The sequence below is a fragment of the Zychaea mexicana genome, assembly GCF_025766255.1.
Source record: "Zychaea mexicana strain RSA 1403 chromosome Unknown BDB00scaffold_9, whole genome shotgun sequence".
Lineage (NCBI taxonomy): Eukaryota > Fungi > Mucoromycota > Mucoromycetes > Mucorales > Lichtheimiaceae > Zychaea > Zychaea mexicana.
Window position 1 is genome coordinate 276,957 of NW_026516672.1, and position 26,026 is coordinate 302,982.

The 26,026-nt window shown below is 43.0% G+C and overlaps 10 protein-coding genes across 10 annotated transcripts; 5 read left to right on the forward strand and 5 right to left on the reverse strand.

The window, feature by feature from the left end:
• Positions 1–133: 133 nt before the first annotated feature.
• Positions 134–1,477, reverse strand: BDB00DRAFT_936257 (peroxisomal membrane anchor protein conserved region-domain-containing protein). Its single transcript, XM_053129224.1, has 3 exons — positions 1,073–1,477; positions 931–1,015; positions 134–820 (listed from the first exon to the last, which is right to left on the reverse strand). Exons 1-3 carry the CDS (start codon positions 1,418–1,420, stop codon positions 249–251), a joined length of 1,005 nt encoding a protein of 334 aa, XP_052983689.1. The 5' UTR covers positions 1,421–1,477; the 3' UTR covers positions 134–248.
• BDB00DRAFT_804407 (uncharacterized protein) lies at positions 1,469–2,991 on the forward strand. The gene is made up of 6 exons (XM_053122110.1): positions 1,469–1,689; positions 1,772–1,838; positions 1,932–2,277; positions 2,347–2,382; positions 2,450–2,698; positions 2,780–2,991. The coding sequence occupies exons 1-6, from the start codon at positions 1,595–1,597 to the stop codon at positions 2,830–2,832; spliced, it is 846 nt and encodes a 281-aa protein (XP_052983690.1). The 5' UTR covers positions 1,469–1,594; the 3' UTR covers positions 2,833–2,991.
• BDB00DRAFT_804410 (ribosomal protein L21-like protein) lies at positions 2,868–3,686 on the reverse strand. The gene is made up of 2 exons (XM_053122111.1): positions 3,506–3,686; positions 2,868–3,404 (listed from the first exon to the last, which is right to left on the reverse strand). The coding sequence occupies exons 1-2, from the start codon at positions 3,516–3,518 to the stop codon at positions 3,001–3,003; spliced, it is 417 nt and encodes a 138-aa protein (XP_052983691.1). The 5' UTR covers positions 3,519–3,686; the 3' UTR covers positions 2,868–3,000.
• A 644-nt stretch (positions 3,687–4,330) lies between these two features.
• Positions 4,331–5,336, forward strand: BDB00DRAFT_925923 (uncharacterized protein). Its single transcript, XM_053128825.1, has 2 exons — positions 4,331–5,234; positions 5,313–5,336. The coding sequence occupies exon 1, from the start codon at positions 4,468–4,470 to the stop codon at positions 5,179–5,181; it is 714 nt and encodes a 237-aa protein (XP_052983692.1). The 5' UTR covers positions 4,331–4,467; the 3' UTR covers positions 5,182–5,234; positions 5,313–5,336.
• An 858-nt stretch (positions 5,337–6,194) lies between these two features.
• BDB00DRAFT_804417 (LYAR-type C2HC zinc finger-domain-containing protein) lies at positions 6,195–7,350 on the forward strand. Its single transcript, XM_053122112.1, has 4 exons — positions 6,195–6,275; positions 6,349–6,532; positions 6,604–6,924; positions 7,003–7,350. The coding sequence occupies exons 1-4, from the start codon at positions 6,268–6,270 to the stop codon at positions 7,159–7,161; spliced, it is 672 nt and encodes a 223-aa protein (XP_052983693.1). The 5' UTR covers positions 6,195–6,267; the 3' UTR covers positions 7,162–7,350.
• Positions 7,351–7,463: 113 nt separating this feature from the next.
• Positions 7,464–9,155, reverse strand: BDB00DRAFT_868465 (a-amylase; the record flags this gene model as incomplete). The annotated part of the gene is made up of 4 exons (XM_053126475.1): positions 7,464–7,856; positions 7,953–7,963; positions 8,035–8,309; positions 8,419–9,155. The coding sequence occupies 4 exons, from the start codon at positions 9,153–9,155 to the stop codon at positions 7,464–7,466; spliced, it is 1,416 nt and encodes a 471-aa protein (XP_052983694.1).
• A 2,719-nt stretch (positions 9,156–11,874) lies between these two features.
• Positions 11,875–13,933, reverse strand: BDB00DRAFT_804424 (WD40-repeat-containing domain protein). Its single transcript, XM_053122113.1, has 5 exons — positions 13,872–13,933; positions 13,527–13,791; positions 12,869–13,436; positions 12,660–12,785; positions 11,875–12,552 (listed from the first exon to the last, which is right to left on the reverse strand). The coding sequence occupies exons 1-5, from the start codon at positions 13,872–13,874 to the stop codon at positions 12,192–12,194; spliced, it is 1,323 nt and encodes a 440-aa protein (XP_052983695.1). The 5' UTR covers positions 13,875–13,933; the 3' UTR covers positions 11,875–12,191.
• A 64-nt stretch (positions 13,934–13,997) lies between these two features.
• On the forward strand, positions 13,998–15,278 carry BDB00DRAFT_881657 (uncharacterized protein; the record flags this gene model as incomplete). Its single annotated transcript, XM_053128094.1, has 4 exons — positions 13,998–14,036; positions 14,111–14,212; positions 14,293–14,517; positions 14,649–15,278. The coding sequence occupies 4 exons, from the start codon at positions 13,998–14,000 to the stop codon at positions 15,276–15,278; spliced, it is 996 nt and encodes a 331-aa protein (XP_052983696.1).
• Positions 15,279–15,689: 411 nt separating this feature from the next.
• On the reverse strand, positions 15,690–17,507 carry BDB00DRAFT_623232 (uncharacterized protein). The gene is made up of 3 exons (XM_053118066.1): positions 17,381–17,507; positions 16,993–17,248; positions 15,690–16,826 (listed from the first exon to the last, which is right to left on the reverse strand). Exons 1-3 carry the CDS (start codon positions 17,390–17,392, stop codon positions 16,030–16,032), a joined length of 1,065 nt encoding a protein of 354 aa, XP_052983697.1. The 5' UTR covers positions 17,393–17,507; the 3' UTR covers positions 15,690–16,029.
• Positions 17,508–20,512: 3,005 nt separating this feature from the next.
• Positions 20,513–22,444, forward strand: BDB00DRAFT_804434 (uncharacterized protein). Its single transcript, XM_053122114.1, has one exon. It carries the CDS (start codon positions 20,654–20,656, stop codon positions 22,379–22,381), a length of 1,728 nt encoding a protein of 575 aa, XP_052983698.1. The 5' UTR covers positions 20,513–20,653; the 3' UTR covers positions 22,382–22,444.
• Positions 22,445–26,026: the final 3,582 nt, after the last annotated feature.

Below are 26,026 nucleotides of genomic sequence, written 5' to 3' on the forward strand. Positions count from 1 at the left end.
GACTGATATCTGCCGTAGAGGATTGTGCTTTAGGACAAAGTCACTGTAAAAGATAGCCATTATGGCATTCACGACTAAATACACACATGTACGCCCACTAACACAACTAAAAAGTTAAACGCTTCAAAATCTTGGCTGTTCGAATAAGGTGCATACAGCTTTATTTTATTTAAGTGAGTGGTATTAAGGAGTGAGGGGCATGGTGAGTGTGGGTGAGGTGTATTGTGCGTTGCATGAATTTATATAAGTTATGCGGCGGGAGTGGAGGAGGATGACGAGGAAGAAGTGGCACCAGCAGCAGGCTGCTCAGATGCCTTGCCGTTTGTGTTACCGTTAGCACCGCCAGAGGCGGCCATTTGCCAGGCTGGAATGCCTGGACGGTTCCGATTGCTGGAATTCAAGGCACTATGCAAGCGGGCCGATAAACCAGAAGGTGAGGCGGGAGAATCCGTGGAAGTAGTGGTAGTGACGTGAGCGGGAGTGGCAGAGCCATTAGGTGACGAAACAGATTCGGTAGGGTTGAGAGGACGACGAGAGACAAGCAACGATTTAAGCGACTGGACTTCGTTCTGCAAATCGGTCAAGACGCCAGCCTGCGAATCCTTGTTACGGTCCAACATTTGAGGAACCAACTCCTTGAGGTTTTTGACATCTGCCTTGACATTCTTAAACTCTTGGTCCCGTTCCGCGTCGCCCTGCTTCAAGTCCTTCAATACCGTCTCCAGTCCACTTAATGAATCGTCGATCTTTTTGGATTGTGATGAAACCTTGGATAAAGCATCGCTTGTTTGTTGCTTGAGATCCTTCAAAGAGTCCTCAACTACAAGTAGTGTTTCATCATCCACCCCATAGTGAGAAAAGCCGTGAACTAACATGGAACCAAGCGTATCCTATTCTACACTTCTTTCCCTCGATTAACACGACCTTTACCTGCTTGAAACTGTGCATCTAGCTTTTCTTTATCCTCTTCCAATTCCTTCTGTGTTGGTACTTGGAACCACGGACCCAGCAGTTTCTGTTACAATGGTCAATGCTTAGTCATATGTCAAATGTGTCAAACAATTCTCTCTACCTTGGCCAACGTCCAGACACCGTAACTGACACCACCAGCCAGTGCAGCCGCTACAAAGATATCTCGCCAATCATATGATGGTCGTTGTGGGACGAAAGGCTGAGCATGTGCAATAGCACCGCCTGGTACTGCCGCTACTGGACCTGCTGCTGCTGGTGTTGCTGCTGCCACCGTTGTTGTAGTTGCAGCACCCGTCGACTTGCCATTGACTCTTGCCATGGCCTCTTCAATCTCTTCGGCCGTCATGCCCTTGGATTCCAGAAAGGAAACCTTTTTTGTAAGAGCTGCAGACTGCACATTAGGGTCTGTCAGAAAAGATGTGGCCGATTGAATAAGATCCTCTCGCATGGTCAAATATCGTTATGTTGGTCAGCGAGAGAGAGAAATAAGAGGACCGGCTTGTTTTGGCACTGTTGCTTGCCATCTCCGCAACCTTTTTTTTTTTGCTTATGAATATGAACCGAGGTCTGCGGCGGTATAATTATCCCTTTTTCTCTCTTTTTTTCTCACACATCTATCACCATGATACGCGCGGCGCTCCAACAGAAAGCGGCATGGAACAATGTTGCCAAACGCTTTTACGCACAGCGTCGACTAGAAAAGAAAAACGTGCTCATGTAAGACTTGTTGTTGACAGCCTCGCTCTCTCCCTTGTGTATGTCACAGCAACCACCACTGACTCGAAAAGCATAAGAAAAGTACTGGTGCCAGTTCCGGTATAGGCGCGGCTTGCGCTCGTGAATTTGCAAGAGAAGGCTCCAACCTGGTATGTCTATACAGCAGCAGTAGTGTAGTCCCAGGTCTTTTCGTTGATCCATGATTATTCATGCGTGTTATATATGAATAAATGTTGGCAAAGATCCTCACCGCACGACGTCTCGACCGATTGGAAGCATTAAAGGACGAACTGAAGCAAAAGCACAATGACATCAATGTTCACACGCTAAAGTTAGACGTCCGTAAAAAGCAAAATATTGATGCTGCCGTCGCTTCATTACCGACTACGTTCAAGGGCAATATCGACGTGCTCGTCAACAATGCTGGATTGGTGATTGGCATGGATCCATTAGTGGAAGTCACGGAGGATGCATATGATACGATGATTGATACAAACGTCAAAGGGCTCGTCTTTCTGACGCAGGCCATTTTGCCTGGCATGATTGAACGACAGCGTGGACACATTATCAACGTTGGATCTGTAGCAGGTAGAGCCAGCTAAGCTTTGATGAATTCAGATCATTCAGTAACCAACATAAATGATTCCACGACTACAGGAAAGCAAAGTTACCGAAACGGGAGCATCTATTGCGGTACGTGTTTTCACTCATGAAACGATGATTGATCGTGTCAACTAATCATACTCTGTATTCTGCATAGCGTCCAAGCACGCAGTAGATGCAATCTCACGCGCGCTGCTCTATGAAACCATGGAAACACCTATCCGCATTTCACAGATCTGCCCTGGGTTAGTAAACACGGAGTTTTCGACGGTGCGTTTCCACGGCGATAAGCAAAAAGCCGACAGCGTGTATGAAGGCCTTCAGCCCCTGGTAGGTGAGGACATAGCAGAGCTTATTGTCTTTACAGCTGGTCGACCGCCCCATGTCAATATTGCGGATATGCTCGGTAAGAACTGCTCACAAATAATCGTCAGCCGGTTATGCAATTTGTCTTCCTTCTCGAGTATCTAAACTTGCTTTCAAACAGTCTTTCCTACGAATCAAGCAGACGCAACCACAAAATACGCAAAAAAGGGATAGCGAGTGAAAGACGTAGCCAAGTGTATATACCCTCTGGGTCCAACTTTTTTCCAGTTTATTGTTTAAAGTCTATAATACATTATTTTGTTGTGGTAGCTACTGTTGTTGCTGTTGCTGTTGTTGTCGATGATGATAATGATGGTGTTGGTGTTGGCTCTACCTTCTCCTTTAATCCAAAGCGTTCACATCCACTTTGGAGATTCGGAGCACGGTATGAGTTTGCTTATGCTCGATGGTACGCTTGTAGTTCTTTCTTCTCTTCTTTTTGACAATCTGAATCAATTTGCTTTTGGGGTGTTCAATGACGGTAGCTGAGATGTCGTAGAACCCTTCATTGACGTAGGGTTGACCCTTGACGGTATAATCCTTGCTACCGAGTTCGCGTACTCGGTCTAGCTTCAAAACGTCGCCGACCTTGACGTCTTTCAGCCGATTCACGATAACTTGGTCGTTCTTTGTGATAAGGTACGGACGGCCGGCAATTTCTGCGACCGCGTAGTATCGTAGCTGGTCTCGTAATTTCGTTAACAGGTTTTTGGTCGTTGCGTCAGTTTGAATATTTCGAACAAAGCCTAAATGGAGTTTTTTCCACGATTAGTTCTTGCCAGTTTTACAATGTCGGTTTCTGCTGCTGTCCAGGTTGGAGCACAAAGAAAAACAAACAATACAGTACTCTTGGTTGGCATGGCCACTATATATTAAATGAGGAGCTGTCAGCATCTCATGCTTATATATGCGTCGCTGTTGGTCAATTTAAATGTACCTCGTGTAGCCAGGGACTGCAAGGCCCCAACGCCCTTCATTGCCGTTAAGAACATTGTGTGTGTAAAGGTGTCAAAGTAAAGCAAGGCTAGTTAGTGGCTTTGAATTTTGTAGCGGGTCGCGAGTGGAACACTTCAAATCCAGCCAATATGTAGCAACTTGGATAACACACAAGCACAGCATTCTCCTCTCTTTCTCTCACCCTTTTCTCTTCCTCTGTTCTTTCCTTCAATAGTTAAAACAAATAACGCGGAAGCTCATCGGGGAGCAACAATGGATCTGAACTGAAAAAAAATGGCACGTCGTCTTGGACGACAAGCAGCAACTTGTTTTGCAGTGCAGCAATTCTCCAACGCCATACAGTATTTGAATATCGAAAGTAATACATGACGACTAAAACAATAGCAGCAATGTATTGAATATGAGCCTTTAGCGAAATGGGTCATGTGGAAGCCAAAGGTGATTCTTCATATCTATTCCGATCGTCGAAGACATAGCGGCGCAAAGTTGCTGCTATCAACTCTAAAGGTCTCTGCATCGTATACTTTCATACTACACTTCGTTTCACATACAAGAAGAAATGTCAGAGTATCCTTAATGTACCAGCTTGCCCGATATGGCTGTGTTGCCCCGCTCTCTAACGACCCCTCCACTGACTGAATACCTGGTTTGCAACCAGGAGAAACATCGCCTTCTTTGCATTAGGTGCTCTTTAATAGAGGCCCGTTATGAAAATCACCAAATAGGAATTAAAGAGAGGTTCAACGTCGGTTAAATCCGTTTTGTTGATATTAAAGTGACCTGTACGCGTATCTTCTCGTTTCTCTTACCACTTACTTTTACAACGCCTACACTTATACTTCCAACTTCCAAATGAGCTACAGAAATACGCATTACCCAGGAATGAGCAAATTCCGTATAACTCAGGACGCTTCTCAGCCAACGTCGCAACCACTGACCCCTGAGCCCATTTCCGAGATCCTCCCGGTCTCCAACGTTGCGCAAAGCATTGAGCAGCCAGGCAGCGATGAAATTGTCGATGCCTTTGAAAACCACCTGGCCGAGGGAACAGACAGCGTGGATGACACCGAAGATCACAACTCGGGTGATGAGCAGCATAAAAATGAGCCTGAGCTGCAAACAGTGTCATCGCCAGCATCGCCAGGGACTGCTCCTTCTTCTCAACCGGCAGCAACACCCCCTCGTTCTCGTCGCGCAGTTCGTGGAATCGGCCCTGGTTGGTGTAATGTCCTTGACTTAGACCAGGTGCAGGCAGTATTGGACAACAACAACGACGACTTCCGCGACATCATTAACATTGCAAGGAGCGCGTTCGTGAGCGATTTTGCTTCCGTGCTAGAAGAAGACAGAATCAAGAGAAAGCGAGACCAGGAAGAAGTTGAAGAAGAAAGGCGACGCTACTACTCGCGTCGCCGCATTGAGGCAGAGGCTGCCCACGATCAACGACATGCAGAAAGTATGCATGTGCTGGGGCGTCTCGCTTCCGTCAGCGAAGCGATTCTAGCAGTGCTCAATAAAAATGAAGAGCAAATCGATGAGCAAGACAGCAGCAACAACAACGAATAAAGTTGTTAAATTTTCCATCGGTTCCAACTTCCAATATATGAGTATCTTGTGGTGTAAGCAGGTTTACTTGATATCTCAGTAGATAATCTAGATATAGGTGCCAAAAACTTTTAACACCTATTTATTGAAAGTCATAATCTCTTCTTTTTCTTCTGGATCCGTGGCGTGTGCAACCACGTCTTGTGCCCGACCTTCTTGTATGTCCTCTCCTAAGTCCTCTTCCTCTCCCTTCTACTTGTCCGTCATCCGAATCAGCTGTGGCAGGTATGACAGAATCGACAAGATTTTGCCGGATTTGACGACCTGCTTCCCGTGACTCATCCAAACGCCGCATCTGAAAGCACTGGGAAGAGGGAGACGCTTTACCCAATGAAGGGCAACTGGTCAGCTTACTGTAACCATTAGAATATGGTCTGTCTGTGGCAAACTAGACAAACACTGTATCCATTCCATTGGAAGCTTAAGGTTTTAAAGACATTCCAACAACGGGATAATCTCACTGTAGCAGTGAGAAGTTAAAGAGAACGTACGTTTAAATGATTGTTGGAAAGGTGTTGGCTGTAGCGGATGAATATCTGAGTATATAGCAAGACGTGTCCGTTATGTTTTGACTGAATTGTGGTTCGTTCTTCTCAGCGGACGCCTATTATTGATTTTGGTTTCTTAATTTATTGTTACATGACATATGTGTGGCAACTTCACTTAATATCTATCTCATCGTACCTCGATACCTCTTGCTCGGCGTAAAACCCCGTCGATATGTAGATGACAATTTTATGGCCGAGTATTTCTGTAAGGGATACGATAACACCCAAGCGGATCGCTGCTGGCAACGAGCTCTTAATCACCACCATTAAAATGGCTACCACCCAACAAGCTATGGCGGGCTCGATCATTTAAAGGCAATCCTAATGATACATTATTTGACGGCTAGTGTGTACTTTTCAGTAAGGTACTATTTCTAGAGTCAGCTAAAAAAATGCCGCCGTTTGCATGAATCGGGTGGCTTTGCTTGTGATTCTTCCTAGAAACTTAGTTTCACACTCTTTTTACTTTCCGTTTTAATTGTCAAATAGCATAGAGATCATGGTCAGGTACGCTATAGTAGTTGCCCTAACCATTTGTACAGCTTCTTACAATTGCTTTTATATCTTCTGTTTTCTCTAGCTTCCAGTGCGATAATTGTGGCGACATTGTCAAAAAACCCAAACTCGATCAGCATCGTAACCGCTGTCATGCTACGTTTACCTGCATTGATTGCTCAACTACATTCCAGGGCACTGCATACAAAGCACATACCTCTTGCATATCCGAAGCTGAGAAATATCAAAAGTCGTTGTACAAGAAAAAGGTAATACCACTGACAGTAGCAATAGTAGGGAAAGAAATGTTACGCACTAGAAGTTCATACAGAAATTGCAGGGAAACAACAAGAACAACAATAACAGCGGCGCAAAGAACGGACAGAATAATAACAACAACAAGAAGCAAGAACCTCAACAGAAGCAGGAAGAAAAGCAGCAAGCCAGTGCTCCAGCAAAGCCTTTGTCCCTTGTTGACGAACTGAAGAAAAAGAAGGCTACAGAAGCATCCACTGGTGAGAAGCGCATGCAGGAAGACGAAGAAGAGGACGAATCGAACAAAAAGGCTAAGAATGGAGCCAAGTGGGAAGAGACCGAACTTCCAGGTGATGCTGGAAAAGCTGTTGAATTTGCCCTCCGTGAAGCTCTTCGTACCTCGAAGGTGAGTTTTCTGGTGGTTTCACAATGTCCAATCAAACAGAACGAAAGGGTGGTTGCTGATTCTGTGTTTTCAACATAGTCCCCATTGTCGATAAAAGATGCTCGAAAAAAGGCTATCAAGCTTTTAACTTCGCATCCAAAGTCCAAAAACAAGGACAAAAAAGATTTGAAGGAAAAATTCGATGAGAGCTTACTGCTGATCCAGGCAGGTGATGTTGTTACCGTCAAGACTGCATAAAACTGAAATATCGATAACACACGTGTACGAATATCCAACATCTTGCATTTCTATTCTTTTAATTAACCAATTTTTACATCTTTATATCTCGAACATCAATTGAAAAAGTACTCATTTGCATTAATAAAACAAAACTTGATCACAATATGTATTGTGAACAATTTGTAAAGCGACTTATGATGTATAAGTTGGTAAGTTGATAATGTATACAGTTTTTGTTTATTTCAAAAATATTATATCTACTATGTAGCACGGTATATCGTATATCGTATAATGGCTCGTCTGATGCGCGGATAGGTTATTTAAGACGAAGCGACAAAGATGGCTGGAAGACCGTCCGTAATTGTGAACGTGATGCTGCCGCTGGAGACGGTGGCTTCAGCGCCACTGATAGCATCGGTCATGGCCGTGTTGTCGTCAATGTTTGCACCGACACTGATGGTCACCTCATTGTTAGCACCGCTACCATAGTTGTTGAGGACGACCAAAGCGTTACCATGGATGAAGGCATAAGTGTTATCCTGCACATCAACGTTCATCACCACCGTTTTGCCGCTCTTTTGTCTGACATCGTTGTTGACGGTCGCAACAAACTGGTACAAGTCACTCGAAGTGTCGAAGCCAGTGGTCCAGAGTGCCTCTCTGTTAGCGGGATCTGCGCCACCCGAGAAACCTTGCTCTGAGCCGTAATACATCTATCAAATGATTATCGTAATAACTTTCATTAGAGGACACGTGATATGTATGCATATATCATAAAAAGAAAAGAAGGGTAGAGAACGAGAAATTACCACCGGGATGCCTATAAAAATTTCACTTTCTGTAAGCATATCACAATTATATTTTTATATTGAACAGTAAAGACAGACATACCTTCAGCCAAGAACACGAATGCCAATGCGTTCTTAAACAGAGATACGTCATCGTTGGCGTTCAAGAAGCGGACGACATCATGGTTATCGACAAAATTTGTGAGGACACTGACATCCCTGAAAGAATCACTGTTGTCGTTCAACTGGTTTGACAAGCGACTCATGGTGCCGCCCGAGGAGAAAGCCTCGTTGAGTGCATAATACAATGGAAAGTTGATCAATGAATCGAGCTGCTCCTGGTAAGGTCCCACGTACGCTTGGTCACCATGGTAAACTCTGAATTGAAATACAAAGATAAGGGGTTATTGAACTCGTTAGTTAAGAACATCCCAAGGCTCAGAACGCTTTACAGGTTCTCGCTTTTGCAAAGAGAACTATCACTTACTCGCCAGTAGCAAACACGCCGCCAGCAGCTTGATAGTCACCCCAGAAGTCCATACGAACATGTTTCACAGTATCGATACGGATACCGTCGAAACCGTAGGTGGTGATCCAATTGGAAAGAATTTCGTGCAGCTTGGAAACAATGGTGTCATCCTCGGTGTTGATGTCAGGCAATTCGTCAGCAACCCAGCACTGTTCAATAGAGCTCTGATCATCATAGTCGATGGAGCATTGAGAATGATAGTTTTCCGCTGAGCTGAATGTGTAGTCACTGTAGTCACCGTTATTTGTAGGACCCGCATGGTTTGGCACGACGTCAAGCATGACATACATGCCACGCTCATGTGCTGCAGACACCAGGGCTTGAAGATCATCAGCTGAGCCAAAGTTTTCGTTTACTGCCTCAAAGTTGGTAGCCCAGTAGCCATGGTAGCCGTTGGGCGAGTTGGCAGGAATGGGCGAAATCCAAATAGCGTCGAACCCCATACCAGAAATGTAGTCGAGCTGACTGATGATGCCTTGGTAATTACCGCCACAGTAGCTGGATAGACTTGAACAGCCGTCAGTGGAACCATCTCCTCGAGCAAAGCGGTCGGTCAGGAGCTGATAGATTGAGCGGTCCTTCCAGTCGGCAGCAGATGCACGTTTGACGATGGTTGTAGTCTCAGTAACAGGTCTAGCCATAACTGCGCTGGTGGCAGCCAAAAGGATTGACAAGGAGATGGAGATAAGCTTCATGTTGGATGATTATATGAGAGAGAAGGACTTGCTGTTGCTTGAATATGGAACTCCTGTCTGTCACGAAGCCATCCCTATTTATACGTTTTTTTACTCGTAAATTATGCCCAGTCACCTCATTTGCCCCTAATTCCCCTTGCGCCTTTTTCCCTGCTTTTTTCTCCACATCTCTCTTTTGCGACTTTGCCTGTTTTGATTACTGTATTAACGTTGAAGAGAAGACGGCCGTTTTACCTGGGCCGGTCTATAGGGGAACAGTAACAGCTTGGCAGAACGGTTTTTTTATGTCTTGATGATGTTTCACCCGAATAATTCCACCCGCCTTCAGTTTCCCGCCGTAGCACATACAGCTTTCCCCGCTTGCTTGATCCATCTTTCTGTGTAGATGAGCATCACCTTCTCTTTATTAAATAATGTACCAGTCATACAGATTTAGCAACGATCGATCTTCAGTGTACATAACACAACCGATGGGATCTGCTGTCATCTGGAGAAGAATCAAAGAGAAGCAGTAACATTATATGTGTATTACATCTATTTGTAAGCAATGTTGATTGGTCAAAAAGTCATATATTTACCGCCTCGACTTAGGACATTCGTAGAATATAAAGACGTTTTAACACACCCTGCTGCCCTGAACCCGATATTTCTCGCGTGGTGGCTCCCACAGTGCTGGCACCATGCGGAAAAGTCATGTGTGTAGAATACGCAGTGTCGAAAAGACGAGAGTGATGAATGAGCTGATGATATATATTCATGTGATGTTTCTAACCGTTTCTCTCAGCAAGAGTGAATATTATGCTTTGTGGGATGTGTACGCGCATGAACGTTTGTTGAAAAGGGTGTATGTAGGACGAAGCGCTGTGTAAAGTACAAGCTAAATGAATGAAGGAGCCTTGATGTAACGATGGAAAAGATCGGGTTGTCGATCTTTTATTCTGAATCCATATTAAGGCTGTGTGTCGCATTATTACGAAACTAAACAGCATATGCTTATGGTACGGTCATTAATGTATATATTAGCTCTGAATAATTCCAAAGAACATCAACATGCCATTTGTTCTTGTTTAATTCTGTCAAGTTTTAGAGTTGGCAGATCCACTATTTTAGCGCATCATAAGTCAAAAACTGCTAGCTGCTGATGATGCTGGTGTGGGTGGCATTTTACGGCGATTAACTATATCAGAGTGTATGGCTGGGAGTGTGGGAATCCTTGTACTTTCGCGGTGCAGCTACACAATCAATGGCTCCAGCAAGTCATATATCGTAGATGTACAGGCTATAAATTGCACAGTTACGTAGTTCAATGTCACTCACAGGAGGCACCTAAATTATATCATATGCCGAAAGAAATAACATGCCGCCAAAGCTCCTTTAATGCTGGAAAATAGTTTTCGTGCAACCACGCACCATGGACTGTGGACGTGGGATATCTTTTTGCCCGGTACAAGAGCCTGAGACAATAAGATTGGACTGTATGTCGGATAAAAGTTGATTAAAAAAATTGCGCACAGCCCATTAAGATCAAGTAAAACTTCAAGGATTGTAATTGGTGTATCTTTCCAATATCATGTTGCTGTGATTATAGGAGATCGATAAGCAGGAAGAAGGCTTTCTGATGACATGCACACCTCAATATACGAAGCAATCCAAAAAAAAATCTGCTTGACAGCAGTAGTAGTGATGAAAATGGCCGCAAAGTTTGTAGGAGATCCAGCTCACAGTAAACCTCGTTAAAAATATATGGAGAAGGATGGAACATCGATATTTGCGATATACATTTGATCGTTGACATACGATCCAACTTGGGGATCATTGTAAATTTCTGGTATTCATCCAAAAAAGATATATCACTGGTACAAGGTTAAATCCGGACCTTTGCATGCATCAAAGTCGGCGATGAACGATCGTGATTATCTTGTAGTCAATATGCACAATATGTATAGAGTGATGTAGCGTAGGAGATATTGCTATCATTACATCACAGTCTGATTGTCTAGATTCGCAGCTATTACATACTAAGAAATTTGTGCGGTATCTAGAAGAACAACTCAATTTGTTTCGTAGGGTCAGACGTGACCGTAACAGATGACAGATATCCGAAGGTTTTGCTTTTCATCAGGTTCATATGGTCTCTTATTGCTTGATCGACATTTAGGTATACTTTTGCCTGAGTTTGTTTTATATTGTTTTCCACCGCGATGAGTGTATACTCATATTATGAATCCCTCCACAGCCTTGAATATTATGTAGATAATGTATAGCAGTATAACACAAAAATCATGTCGGTTGTGCTTTTTGTTGGACGCTGTGGGTGTGACGTTTATTATTACTATTTCTCAATTAAACGTTGATTTAATGACGTACAGATCATCGGAACATTGCATTGGTCGCTACATAATTGCCAGGCAAAGGCACACAAAAGTTCATATAGCGCATAGTAGTAAAAACCTTTATACGCGCCTGCTCCAGATAGTTGTTACTAATTGAAAGGAGAAGCATCCCCGCACTTTTCACAGGAAGCGGGTCCATCTGTTGATCGTGGTAAAAAGATATCGCACGACGCGGGATGATTTTCTGATTACTACCACTCTATATAACTTACATCAGGTACTCACTTTCGGGGCATTTCCGTCTTGATTAAAACTCTCTTTGAGCATAAACGATCACGTACAATTCAACGTTGTGGTGTCTATAGTTTGTATCTTGAACACTTTCTAGCGAGTTGGATGTGCATAAACATTCTTCTCCGTCAAGATGACTTCCATACTAACTTCGTGACACACAAATATATTGTAATGTGCGACGATAAATGAACCACCATTAGTGCAACCAGCTTTAAACCTATTACGGTTTCCCGCCTTCATATTTTTCAGGAACAATATGACGATATGTGCGCGAGTGATAAAGTGTATTATTGTACAAGGAAGAAGGAAAAAAAGGTAATGATAATGCCATGCGATTAAAGAAAACAGAAAAAGAGAATAATGGGTTTTGGACTTTTGAGAAATGCTTCTATTACTGCGATTGTATGTGCTACTTTGCAACGCCAATAATGGCCTTCTTTCGTTCCGGTATCCGTTTTTCCTCATCGTACTTCTTGCTATGCTTGCGGCGGTTATCATCCTTTCTCCTTTCAGATGCCAACAACTGCTTCTTGAGTCTATCGGCTCGTTTGACATCACCAGGCAAAGGACGATGACGATCAATCTGTCGAATCTCATCCATATGCTTGAAGCGTTCCTTGAGCGAAGCAGCATATGCCAAATGATGACGCTCTCGCCAGTCTTTGACACCAAGTTTCTCGGAAGCATTTGACTTCCACAAGCGAATATTGCCGTCGTCTGATCCGGAAAGGACGAATTTGCTATCCATACTGAATTGTACTGAAAAGATTCTGTACATAGCCAAAAGCAGTTAGTAATTCCGCTTCTATACCACCGTGGCATTTTGCACATAACACCAACATCATCTTGGACGCCACAAAAGGAAATATATGCTTACCTTTGCATACGCTTAGTGTGGTACACATCTCTGCTGTGGCCTTGGGTAGTGTTGTAGATGCGCAGTGTTCGATCATATGAACCCGTAACAATTTCTTGGCCAGTTGGAGCAAAATCAACATCCATGCTAATGGAAAAAATAAAGGTGTACCTGTGAGTAACCGATTGTAGCCCACTGAGCTTGCTATTCTTCTTCCCGGTTTCCCTTACACTGCTGAAACGTGATCCTTGAAAACATTATGTGCGCTCTCCATATTCCGCATATCGAACAAATAAGTGTTGTGGTCTTCATTTGCAGCAGCAAAAGTGTATGCTTCAATAGGGTTCCATGCAATAGCATTGGTGCGCATTGCCATGACAACCTTGGAAATAGGCTGGCTGGTTCTCAAGTCGTACAAAACAATTGTTCGATCAGTTCCTGTGCTGGCTAGAATATTTGTTTCGACCTGGTTGAATTTGACGCTCTGGTACGAATCGGCGCCCCATTCAAATTCGTGAATAGGTTCAGATCGCGATTCATCCCATACGTCTACTGTGTTGCCTGCTGTTGCGAAAAGTGGATCTTTGCGGTGGTGCGACAAGCTCATGAATGCGTACTTGCCAACATAGGTGTTGATAGGTTCGGATGATGCGCTGGTATCCCAAATCTTGACGGTCTTGTCAGTGGAACAAGACAGGAATCGAGAATCGCTGCCGGCACATACGCCTTGAACGATACCGTTGTGCGCATTTGCTCGCCAGACAGTGTTTTGGTCCGCAAGATCCCATACTCGAAGTTCTGTTACCATGTGACAAATTAATACTTCTGTCCGTGTGTGGCTTTCGTTCTCTGAACGCAAGACTCTCTTAGCCTGGTCATACTACATACCACCATCGCCACTGCCGGAAATCATGCTGGTTAGTCGAGTAGGATGTTTCGCCATGGTATAGACGCCATCGATATGACCACCAAGTGCACCCACAAATGGCTTGGCAAACATTCGCTCGAGTTTAACGGTGTTCAGGGCACGAACATATTCTCGGCCTTGTTCAAAAGGATGGATCGTAGGATTTAGATTGCGTTGTACTTTGTGAAGATCCTGCGATCGCTCACGAACATAATCGTTGGACGATCGTGAAAGCGCTTTAACTTTCTATTGTGTGTTTCGTTTGATGGGAGATGCATGGTCAGATTATAATCATTTCTTAAAAAAAGTATATCTCTACACCATACCATATTTTATGTTAGCAGAGAATTTGTTCGAAAAAAAAGTTTTGACCAAGAGGCAAAAGTTCATAAAATTCGGCTTCCGGTCGCATAGACCGCAGTGCTGAAGACCCTTTACAACTTCCTCCCCTCATGCCACCCAAGCAAGTCATCGACTACAGTGCTGCGTCGGTACATGTCCTTTTTAAAACAACTTTTGACTCATTGATGATTACTAATTATTCTTATTTTCCAATATTATACAGTTGGTCGACTTAAAAGCACAATTAGCCCAACAAACGGAGCAATTTGAACGGGTACGATCAGGAGCCAAACATGGCCCTGCAGCGAATCGACGCAGCGACAAGGTAAAGGAGAAAGGCAATTTTTTATCCTTGAAAATAAATTACTTTTATATTTAACTCCTTGTCTCTCTTCATTATAACAGAAACCTGCAGTATGGGCACGACAGAACAAAGGTGTCAACTCTCGAGCAGAGCGCGATCAAGTCCAGCGTCTCGAAGAAGTTGATAGCCAGTCATACGCACGAAGCCGAGAAGCACTTGAACGAAAAGCTAAAATATATGAAGAAATGCGGACACGGGCTCGAAGGGACGATGAAAGCGAAGACGAAGAAGCCTTGATCGATTTTGATCGCAAGTTCTGGGAAGAGGTAATTGACACATGCAGAAGGGAAATAGACATGTGAGAACATTGGTGGTAAATAATTGGTCTTTCAAGACATGCTGATTTTGTTCTGGATCTCGATAGCGCGAAGCATTGAAACGAGAACAAGATGCAAAGTATAATAAACGTAGTCGAAAATCAACGGATAGCGACGACGATCGTAGTAAAGATAGCAACAACGACGACGACGACGACGACGATCCTTGGGTTGAATACGAAGATGATTTTGGCCGTACACGTACTGTTCGACGAAGCCAAGTACCCGCACGTTCCCCATCGCCATCTCCTTCACGATCACCTTCGCGGTCACCTTCACCACCGCCAATGCCTCGTGAACATGTTGGATATGCTGATCGAGCCAGCATTCGCCATTACGACGCTAAACAAGAAAATCGAACACGAGGTGTTGGATTCTATCAATTTGCGACGGACGATGAACAACGTACAGAGCAAATGGAACGGCTGAAACAGATGCGGGAAGAGACCGAAGCGGCACGAAGAAACAAACAAACTGTTGCAGAGCGACGAAAGGCTGCGATACAAAAGAATGCAGACAAGGTGCGTGAGCGCCGGCAAGCAATGATGGCTAAACGACGAAAAAAGGATTCGTCTGAGTCGCCTTCTGCTGCTGCTGCTGCTGCTGCTGCTGCTACTACCACCACAGAAAGAGGACAACAAGACCAATTAAACGTGAATGAAGACAGCATTTCCAGATTCATCAAATCAGTTCGAGATACCATGCAATAGCTCCTATGTATATACATTTGTTTTGGAACTATATAGTACACATGCATTTCCTCCCGTCCATTTTGAACCATCTCTTGATCGAAACGCTGCTTCTATCATACGCTGCAATGTAGGATGCACACATTGTTGATCCCTTGTTGATTCTCAGACTCTCCAAACACTCCAAACACTCCAAACACTCCAGGGCATCGATATATCCTCTCCCCGCTTGATATATTACGAGTAACAGATAGATTACGAGATACGTCATATCTACAGTATCGAGACATATAGATGACAGGTTTACATGGTTGATCAATCTCGATCAGTCAGGGCTAATAGGATCTTGTGTCACTCGCCCGTTTCCAAACATAATCCTTTTTCATACTACTTTAGAAGATTCATCAGATGCCCAAGTGTTTTTCCTGCCCAGGTATATGTACATGACTGCCCGACTTTTGGTTCTGCTAAAAGTAGATAGATACAGTGCTGAGGGCGAATAGAGCAAACAAAAAGATGCTCACATTGGGTGTTTTTAGTTTGAATTTTTGAGTGCTGCAAGAGATTCCTCTACTCTTACATAGAGTTTTCATGGAGAAAGATGCCAGATATTAGTGGTAGAGAAGAAAGAGAGTAAAACAAATACATGGTTTGGTGTTGTGTGTTGACTGGAGGAGCGCATTGAAATTAAAAAGAAAAGAGGGAAAAAACAAACAGTCTTGGTGAGTGTGGGAAGTGTGGAAATGAGGGGAGTGGGAGAGAGGGTATATCGTCATGCTGTGTGATGATTGTCGTCGTTGTTCGTCGAGTTGTCTTTTAACCGGGTCGACCTCCGTTCTATCTGCTGCACAGATGTTCCCTCTTGGGCCAATTCTTTGCGCAACAATTCGTCGCCTACGCGTTTGCGCTTTTCATTGTCAGAGTCAGCGAAATGTTGAGATTTGAACGCACCGCCCACCTCTTCGTCTTCTTCGTCGTGGTGCTCGTTCCACTCGGGTTTGCGCATGAATTGTCTGAACGTGTCGGCAATCATGATGGCGTCGGTTGAGCTCAGGATAGAGCTGGATTGTCGCGCTTCTTGTTGCTGCATAATATGCGCCACCGCCGGCGATGACTTGTCAAAGTCGCTCATGCTCTTTGGCGAAGATGGCGAGTGTGTGATGGGTGAGTTGGCCGTTCTTTGTGAGCCGCCGTGCAAAACAATCGGCGTGGAGGAGTGAATCGAAGACATGTCGTTGCGTGCGTCGCCGCCGCCCATCGATGAGGCGTTTGTAAGCGAGCCCGCGAACGGTCGTGCGGCAGGAATAACAGGCGAGCTCATTTGTGAAGCACCGTTGTTGCCTTGGATGAGGTTGCGTTGGTCACCACCGGCTGCTGCTGCCGCTTTGTTTCTCCGTAGTCGGCGGAAAAGCCAGAATAGTGCTGCTAGTGCTGCCACGAATAGAACACACGCTATAACAATAACGGCAATCATCCAGCCCTTGAGGCCGCTACTGGATTCGCTGCTGTTGCTGTTGCCGTTACCGTCGCCATTTCCGGAATCCGATGTCGAGGAATTGTGCGCGTTTTCTAATAGAGAAGGACAGTAATAATAATGGTCAGCCTCTCTCTCTCTCTCTAGTTATTTTATGTGACCGTTTAGGGTGTCTCTCTCCATGCTCTCTTTTCCCCTGCGTCCCCTATCTTTCCAATATTAACCCACTCCCTAACATGGGAATTGGAACGTTGCACGTACGAATCAACTGGAACTGAATGGGCGCTGGGAAGTTGTAATCGTATTCGATTTCCTCTCGGTAGTCGTAGCCGTCGGTAATGACATAAATGTAAGGTTCCCAGGTCTTATTGGCGCTGTTATCGGGGAGCAGGGACGGGAACCAGGTGTCATCAACGAGTTCGACAATCGTACCGGGCGACAAGGCCTGATCCGTCCAATTTTTGATGCTGGTGTACTCATCATCGATCATATAAAGCAAGTGGACGTTTACGGTGTTCTAAGGATCGCACACCAACAATAAGAAATATAAATATAAATAAAACAAATAAGTAAGTTTTTCATTTGGTCCATAGTCCAATTTTGTATCTATTTTCACGGGCGCCCGATATCTTGAGCACACATGGCTTACCTGGCTTGTCATGTACTTTGGATTGCTAAAACAAGTTTGGGATCAGTTTTAAAAATGTGTATGCTCGACTCTATTTTTTGTCGGTTTTGTGTTTTGGTGCAACATACTTGTACTTCCACGTTAGTTCTTGGTACGTTCCATTATACCAGATAGACGACGAGCTAGGTGAGCATATTCCTTGTGTGTTTTCAAGACTTGCACACGCGGCAGAAGCGACCACTACAACAAGATCATGGCAACGGATTTAGTTGTTAACGTTTTTTCTTCTTTAATTTCTGGGCGAATCTTTAAGAATTTAAAAGTAATGTCAGAAAAGGAAGAGAGGACACGGTACCTTGACGCTTCACTAACAATGAATCAACTGCGGCCGCTATGGCAATTGGAAGGTGGAGGAAGAGTAAGCCGGTAATGAACGGCAGCGGCTTCATCAATGTCGAGAAGTAAAAGGATTGGAGGAAAAGGAGAGAGAGTGGGTTTTCTTTTTTGGTTGTTTTCTTGGCTTTCGATGGTAAAATGGGCAGTGCCACGCGCAAGTGCACCCTGTGCTCTCTCTCTCTCTCTTGACTGAGTTATATATACACCATTTGTATTACCAGCCTTATATGCTGTAGGGTCAGCTATGGGTTTCCAATTAATTAAACATCCCATATTCGTCCTCGATCACAATCATTGCACCCTCTCCAACTTTTGCAAACTGCTTTAACCGCCACGCCCTTATAGACACATCCTTGATTTTTCTGGAAACTGACACGTATTATTCGATTTTCGCATAGTCTGAAAAGTAGGTAATGTCTCACTTTGAAGAGGAGATCAAAGCTTTTGGTATCCTCTCTCGTTGCATAGGTGGTATAGCTATCAATAGACGTGTCTAAGAAGGAAAGAGCGGAGTTCTGCGCTATAGATACGCTCAACAAAAGCTTTTGTTTGTTCATTCAGATGGATTTTATCCATGTTGTTACTCAAAACAAGTATAGCATGAATTGGGACGTATTCGGTGCAGATGCCAAGTGTTTGTATAGTTCTGATGGACTCTTTGACCACTGCAGATATAGTTCCTTGAGAACGGCTGTGGAAAACGCAAGACTAGATGACATCTCACTCTAACATATTTCGCAATACAAGCCTTACAGGGAAAGCACAACTTTCTACGTTCAATGTTTGCTACTTTATTATCTAACGTTTGATACAGGAGAAGGCGTCGTTAAGTTATCATTTTCATCTGTTACTAAAGTCAGGATTTCGATGTTTTGGGTCAATGATGTGAACTTTGTTTTGTAATCGTTGCATCTTGAAATCGTGATACTTGTTTTCCAGATAATGCCGATAGTATCAAGTTGAACCACTTTGTACCTTTTGGAATACTACTAGATTGGTATGAGTTGTGTTTTCAGTGTTAAATGCTCCGCCAAATCAAATAGCTGGCAGGTTTGTATTCGAGATGTATCTGTGGAATAATGAGAATGACAGCCTTTGTCTGCATAATATTAGATACTTACTTATTACTCCGTACAGTGCGACGAACAGAAATAATTTTGCGAAAAAATGGTAAAAAACGATACTATAGAATAAATTAAGTAGTCTATAGAGCTTAATATATAGTATCAGAGCTACATATCAAGAACTAAAGATATATCATAAGAATCAACCGTGTCCAAGGGTAAGCATCTTGCTTGAACTCTTCTTTTTACACGGTTGCGACTATAGAAGCTAAGAGCAATATAAACTACAAACTGTGTGATGAATAAAAGGCGTACATTCAAAAAGTGCAGATAGTGCTGACAGGCCGTCTAGTAATCTTGTAGCCTTCCACACCCCTTTTAGAGCCATTCGAGACCAGGAAGAGCACCAGAAAGGCACATTAACTGCAGTTACCTCCAGAAATGCTTTGCGACAACAGCGATATAATGTAAGATAAGATACCGTATTCATCACTATGTTGAGCGATTAGGAGCTCATTCATATAGTAGTATACGTACATCTCTATTTGATCAGAAAAATGGTTTTTCATGACGTAGTCCCTAGGTCACTCTGTCATTTTGAGCGTATAATCGAAGAAAAGTAATTTGAAGGAGATCCCACCTGTAAAATATAACCTTAGAGGGGCATCCGAAAGTGTGATCCAACTGACACTGCACACGAAGTGAGAGAAGCTTAAGCAGACACAAAAAGTTGCGAAATTATAGAAGTCATATTGATAATGGAGCCACAAAGTGGGAGCTATGGTAGTAACGATAAAATTCACTCTTTGTCCCTTTTCCCTTAGATTGGCAACTGGCGATATCAGTGATCACTGGGTTCTATTTGCATATGACATTATCACACAAAGCCATCGTCTATACTGTTTCACACCAATAACATCGGTAAAAGAAAAATACATCCCTCCTGACAACAAACCGGAAGAAGAAAAGCCCTCCACGAGAGAATCAAATATGTACGTGGCTCGTTATGCCCCTGCTATGCTTTGCATTGAATCAATTACTCCCGTGGTTACCTTCTCTCTCTATATAACAAAGATTAGATTCGCTTTGAAATCCAAAGACCATCCTCAGTGATTGACCTTGATATGCAACTTTGATAATGGTATATCATGCAAATATATGCTAACCCCAAGCAATCTTAAAAAAACCCCCGTTAAAAGTTTTAACATAACAACGAAGCGAGAAACAAAAGATTTTCACACCGTGGTGGCTAGTGAGAAAACTTTAAAAAGCACATGTCAATAAGTGGCATATAGCTGGTAGGGCAAAGGAGACCTGATGATGATGATGATGATGATGGCGCAAACGTCAGAGAGTTTGTTATTCTGCTTTGTCATCGATAATGCCGCTTATGCATTCACAAGATTCGAAAGATTTTGAAGATGATACGTATAACAAGGTGTATGAGGAATATGTTAGCTGGTCTGATAGTGCTATTTGCATGATTTCCTATTTTTCTGTCTCCTGGGACTATGCATCATGTCATCCAATATACTATTTTCTCGTTACAGATATGGGTTCATAAGGCTCTTTTTTGCCCACAATTGATTCTATTTTCGGGGTTTTTTACCTAAGCTTGTGACACAAGGTTTTGGGACTGGAGAGTGTGTGAATGAGGTGTGGAAAGCGCGACTGTCAATTTCCAGTGTTTAAGCTTCTTCCTTATTAAAAGGACACCACTGTGCATACTTTTTTTTGTTTGTTCGTGGTACCTGTACCTTTTTTTTCTCTTTCTTCTTCACAAAAAACAAAACCTTTTTTTATTTAAACCCATTACCGGAATCCCCTTTTTTAAATGACTTGCGAATCGTTAGATAGATATCTTGCAAGCTACCAGCTGGCTCTAGTAGAAGACAAAGCAAAAAGCAGGAGCGTCATTGCAACAGCACCACTTAAACGTGGGTCAATTATAACGACATCGCAACCACTCGGCACCGTAGCACTCAAAGCCAGTCGACATGAATTTTGCAACTACTGTTTTCGAAAACTCGGCACAACATCTCAATATAGCGCAACGCCATTGCAACGCTGCTCACGCTGCAAATCCGCTTATTTCTGCGATATGGCGTGTTTCAAAAACGCTTGGCTAAGCTACCATCAATTCGTATGTCGACCAGCAGCAGAAGGGCAACATAGCCCCGTCGAGAGTGACGAGGATGACTCGCAGTTAGATCTGGAAATGACAGAGCGTGTGACCCTGAATGTTTCGCGGTTTATCAAGCGTAGTGCAAAAACACAAGAGCAACAGATTGAACCGAACGATGAAGAAACAGTGCAGGTTACCATGGAAGCGTTTGCGTCGTTGATGGATCACCTGGACGACCATCCACGTTACATGCTGGATCACTACGCAACAGTTGCCCAAACAGCAAAGCAGAAACCATATCTATGTGACACGCCGTTACAAGAGAAGGATATGGTGCGCTTTCTAGGACGGTTCAAATGCAATAATTTCGCCATCTACGACGAACAGCTATTTACGATCGGCGAGGGTACATATCCGGTAGCGTCCCTGTTCAACCACTCGTGCCGACCCAACGCAGCGGTTCTGTTTGATGGGGCACTGCTCGTGATCAAGGCAATTGACAACATTGAGCCCGACGAGGAAATCACAATTGCCTATGTGGATATTGCACACAGCCGACACTACCGACAAAAGACACTACAAGAAAAATACTTTTTTAAGTGCGTCTGCGAACGCTGCAGGGACGATAATGTTGTGGGACGGATCGACGCTATGCTTGGTGAGGAAGAGTCGGACTGGGATCGCGCTGAGAGCTTATTAAACAACGGTGGTACGAGCGACCGTGAACGGATCATGGATCTTTTAGAAAATGACTGGGATTTGCCGGCAATGACAAGTACATACAACAGACGTAACGGGGCCGTACCGGATCGCTCAAAGCCATTAGCATTGCCATACTACGTTCACTTTTTGCTTCCATTTCTCACGCCCTATCTTTGGGCTGCCAGTAACCCAGTAATCCAATTCGTTGGCTCTTCTCCTTCGGCAAGCAGCTCCGCGACACTGAAGCAGCTGACCGAATTTGATGACCCTCCCGCCAACGCTGCCTTGCCATACCCTGGTGGATCCTATCGCGAAATCCTCGAATCAGCCATCGATCATGTATTAACGTACCCGCTCGCCGAAATTGTTCCCTTCCGGATCACCACGCTCGCCACTTGCACTCGCCTCTTTTTCGACACAATGATGGAGGGCCACTGGCGAAACGCCACAAAACTCGGCATGTATATCCTCGTCCAATACTCTATCATCTATCCCCCATACCATCCAATGCTCGCGCAACATTTGCTATTGCTCGCCAAGTCTGCATGGAACTCAATTATTCAAAACGAAATTCAAGGTCGAAAACTCGAAACGTTCCAAGAACGTGGCGTTCGAAGGTGGATCTTGCTTGCCAAAGAGGCAATTTTGTACACTTTTGGGAAACAGAGCGCAATGTGGCGTGAAGTTATTGAATTAGAATGGATCTTTATCCGTGAACAAAACTTGAAGAAGTAAATAGTGAAAAACAAAATAAAACAAAAACCGTTATACAGTGGTATATATTGCGGGGCCTTCGTGTGAAGCGGTAATTTTATTTGGAAAGGAGTCTACTACTATTGAAAGAAACATGCAAATGACAAAAATCCGTTTATATGAATCTGACTTGACTATCGCCATATATGTATAAAAGAATATTAATATAGCAGCTACTTGTATCTCCTGTATGATGGATGGCGCACAGTGGCAAATGGATTACTTTTCATATGTTTCTCTTCGGTGAGAAGGTAGCACAAAAAAGCGACATTTGCACGACGTTGCTTACATTTACTTTAACGCAAGGTAATACATCTTAATAACATTGTCCTGTTTCTTTGCTACTGCGAAATAGTAACGCTCAAGAACTCACCGATAGCCGTAAAACCTGCATCTTTCTTTGTCTCAGTCGCTGAAGTCTCTGTCTTCAAAAAGAAAAAATACAGGCAATTACAGATGTGGGATTGAAAAGTGATACTTCATTACATAAGACGAAACTGATGCAAATTCTTTGAAGATTGTTCCTGCTCTTCTAGTTTCTAGCCGATGCCAGTTGCAGAATCTTCAGTTTGAACACTACCTGTATGTTACTTTGATATTGGACAAGTTGGCATCCCTTTGTGAAATAGCTCTTCCATGTCAGACACATTGCCAATTCATGCTTACATAACGAAATATGTTTTTTTCAGCGGAACTTTCCTCCCTTGGCGGATCTCACATTTCCCTGATATGGTCTGGTCTTTTCAATGATCATGAGATTAGTTACTACTATGATACTACCACACCACACGCAAGAACAAAAAGAAATGACAGCCGGGATTTTCTAGCATTCTGTTCATATTTCCATAAAAACCAGAGCTACACACATAACCACAATGATAAACAGTATGTAATAATTAATAGAGTCTTGACCATGATCTCCCACGGCGAGAATGTTCGTATTGTACTCTATCATTGCATCATCAAGATAAGAATGCTCCTAACATTGCTGTTCCAGGTTTTTTTATTTACTTCCGTCAATTATCCGCATGTCTCCTTTCTTTGTGTTGCTCTGCAAAATCCCTCTTACGTGAGAGAAAGTTGGCGATGATAAGATATTGTGTGAGGAGGATCCCGTCATCACACTGTGGTTGTTATATTCATTAGTGAAAACACATCAGCTCGCCGCTTCTCTTTTGTCGGAAGGAGCTAGCGGCGTGTCACCACCAACGATTGTATGTATTGCTTTTTGTTTACTGCAAAAGCCGAAACCTTATTACAAATCTAAATATAATAATATCGGTACATGCATATGTTCCTGTCGCTCACAGATTAGACGCGAAGAGAAAGATTTACGTTCGCAGGAAGATGACTGGAGCATAATGAGAATGGGATATGTTTCAAGTATGTAGTGTACCACCCTTTCCTGAGCAACCTTGAAAATGGATCGGGTAGTAGCAGCAATCTTATGGCAATCTACCGAGGTTCTCTCATATAACTCATATAATAGATCATTTGAATTCGATACTCCTACATGTTTCCTTGATTGCTTGTCAGTATGAGTGGTGATTTTATATATTCCACCATTATATAGCATGCTGTTTTTTTTGAAAAATTGTACATTTTTGTTTGTAGAAGACTCAAAGGCGAAATTTTATCTGCCAAATGTCAGATTAAAAGAATCTAAACAAAATATCTGTAACGTCATGAGAGACCTCCAGTTATTCTTTGCTCCGACCAAGGCGGTAAAGATGGACTTCGTTCAGTCAGAGATAGACTTCGCCAAGAGCAGTTAATTCACAAAGAACCCTGACTGTCTTTTTCGATTGCTCAAACCCAAGCAATCTATTCAACTCTTACTGAAACATAGAAACGCTTACTTATGCTTACGAGACATCTATATATGACAAGTACAGGTGGCATTCAGTGTGCCCAAACTAAAGCTGTTAACCATTAACTCCCTAAAGTATGACCTCATCCAATGTGTACAAGCAATATGAATAATTTACTCAATTAAACTAAATGAAATATGCTACTGATCTTTAAAATAATAATCCTGCTGAAGCAGCACTGCCACACTATCACGGATACCGCTCAGTAAAAGCAACAAGATGGGAATGTATTGAATTTATCACATTTATATAGGCACTTATGGGAACGGTTTTTTCGGTCAAGTAAAATAGCTACAGTAGCACTAGCTTCTTCGCTGGTAAGGGTACGTAATGAAGATTGACAATCGTGTGTCAAAAATGGAGCAGGGTAGTTCCCGTATGTGCGATACGGTTTATTGCCTCCAACTCTTCTGGGTTACATAACCAGGGATTCAAAGAATTGACGGACTCACGAAGATACGCAGGATATGACACAACGTACTTCTTTTTGTTTTAGAACAGCAACAGTAATGCAACTACGACCAAGTGTAATGATAATAGAAAAATAGAGAAGACGCGTTTATTACAGTATCATACAGTCGTCAATCGATCAGCCCAAGTTTAGGACAGTAACAAATACAAGGTAAATTATTTAAAGAGTTAATGAGATCAAAGCAAAAACAATAAAGGTTCCTTGTATATGTACAAGCAGAAAAGGATACAAGTTTAATGTAGCTTGTGTGGAATTTTTGTTCTTTAAGGAAGGTTGCCCTCTCTTGTTCTCTGCAAGCCTAGATTCTTAACGGAGCCGACACTTCTAAAGTCCCCATGGATGAGGAACATACTCTCCAAAAAGGTCTGTGCAATGGAACAATATACACGCACCTCTTTGCTCACTCTCTGGGCCTTTGACATTTTCTCTGGTTTCCATTTTTAAAAATAACGCAAAACATCGCAATGTAAAGCTATGAAGAGGACATATTCGTGCCGAAAAGTACTAATGTTTTTCGTTTCTGTGAATCTACTAGGATATCAATCCTGGATAAGTGGAGATAAAAGCAAAAGAGGCGAACGTTCGTCGAGATCACTGATTCTTCTCTCTGCTTGAACGTACACCACTTGGGCCATGAAAATATTGTTCTAAGGTAGAAGAAGGTGGAAGTGGATATAAAAGCAAAGTCATGGAAGTACGCCGAAAGCAATAACGAATACATCATTTGAGACCCATGTACAGTCATTTCAAGAAGTAAAGTCGCTTGTTTTGAGTTTGATGTCGTGCAAAAAATTTCCTTTGTTCAACAATGATAATTTCTTTATGAGGATGGACAAGGACGTGTTGTTGATGAGAATGGAGTTGAGCCCATGGACCTTGTTGTTGGCGAAGAGCTATTTGTTATTGAAACAATAAGTTCTCGTACTCAATTTCTAATGAATAAACCTCCAGAAAGATCTATTCATACGATGGATCCAGCTTCAGCTGGAAGTCATGATGAAGATGTTTCTATGGAGTTATTCGATAAGCGACGATACACATTTTACTTTGATGAAAAAAACTAGATGTTTTCATTTATTTTTTAGTAAGTGCTTAAGTGCTTCTGCGGCTACAAGGCAATTAGGTATTCATGTTCGTGAGGCTCAGCGATGGGTCAAACGTTATTACGAAGACCCTGAAAGCATTTTCGAGAAAAAGAAAAAATCAGGTCGACGTCGTATTCTTGGGGAAGAGCATAAGAAATTTCTCCTAAATTACATTGATGACAATCCATCTGCTGTTGTA

Bases quoted from the DNA above. Each gene is read 5' to 3' on its own strand.
- BDB00DRAFT_804417 (XM_053122112.1), top strand. The intron at 6,533-6,603 runs GTAATACCACTG...CAGAAATTGCAG, and splicing joins AGTCGTTGTACAAGAAAAAG to GGAAACAACAAGAACAACAA. The intron at 6,925-7,002 runs GTGAGTTTTCTG...TTTTCAACATAG, and splicing joins AAGCTCTTCGTACCTCGAAG to TCCCCATTGTCGATAAAAGA.
- BDB00DRAFT_804424 (XM_053122113.1), bottom strand. The intron at 12,786-12,868 runs GTAAGGGAAACC...TTTTTCCATTAG, and splicing joins AAGGATCACGTTTCAGCAGT to CATGGATGTTGATTTTGCTC. The intron at 12,553-12,659 runs GTAAGCATATAT...GGCTATGTACAG, and splicing joins CACACTAAGCGTATGCAAAG to AATCTTTTCAGTACAATTCA.
- BDB00DRAFT_936257 (XM_053129224.1), bottom strand. From the start codon at position 1,420: ATGCGAGAGGATCTTATTCAATCGGCCACATCTTTTCTGACAGACCCT. The intron at 1,016-1,072 runs GTAGAGAGAATT...CCATTGTAACAG, and splicing joins GTGTCTGGACGTTGGCCAAG to AAACTGCTGGGTCCGTGGTT. The intron at 821-930 runs GTAAAGGTCGTG...CACTACTTGTAG, and splicing joins AGATGCACAGTTTCAAGCAG to TTGAGGACTCTTTGAAGGAT.
- BDB00DRAFT_925923 (XM_053128825.1), top strand. From the start codon at position 4,468: ATGAGCTACAGAAATACGCATTACCCAGGAATGAGCAAATTCCGTATA.
- BDB00DRAFT_804407 (XM_053122110.1), top strand. From the start codon at position 1,595: ATGATACGCGCGGCGCTCCAACAGAAAGCGGCATGGAACAATGTTGCC. The intron at 1,690-1,771 runs GTAAGACTTGTT...GCATAAGAAAAG, and splicing joins GAAAAGAAAAACGTGCTCAT to TACTGGTGCCAGTTCCGGTA. The intron at 1,839-1,931 runs GTATGTCTATAC...ATGTTGGCAAAG, and splicing joins CAAGAGAAGGCTCCAACCTG to ATCCTCACCGCACGACGTCT.
- BDB00DRAFT_804434 (XM_053122114.1), top strand. From the start codon at position 20,654: ATGACTTGCGAATCGTTAGATAGATATCTTGCAAGCTACCAGCTGGCT.
- BDB00DRAFT_623232 (XM_053118066.1), bottom strand. The intron at 16,827-16,992 runs GTACGTGCAACG...CTTCTCTATTAG, and splicing joins CATTCAGTTCCAGTTGATTC to AAAACGCGCACAATTCCTCG.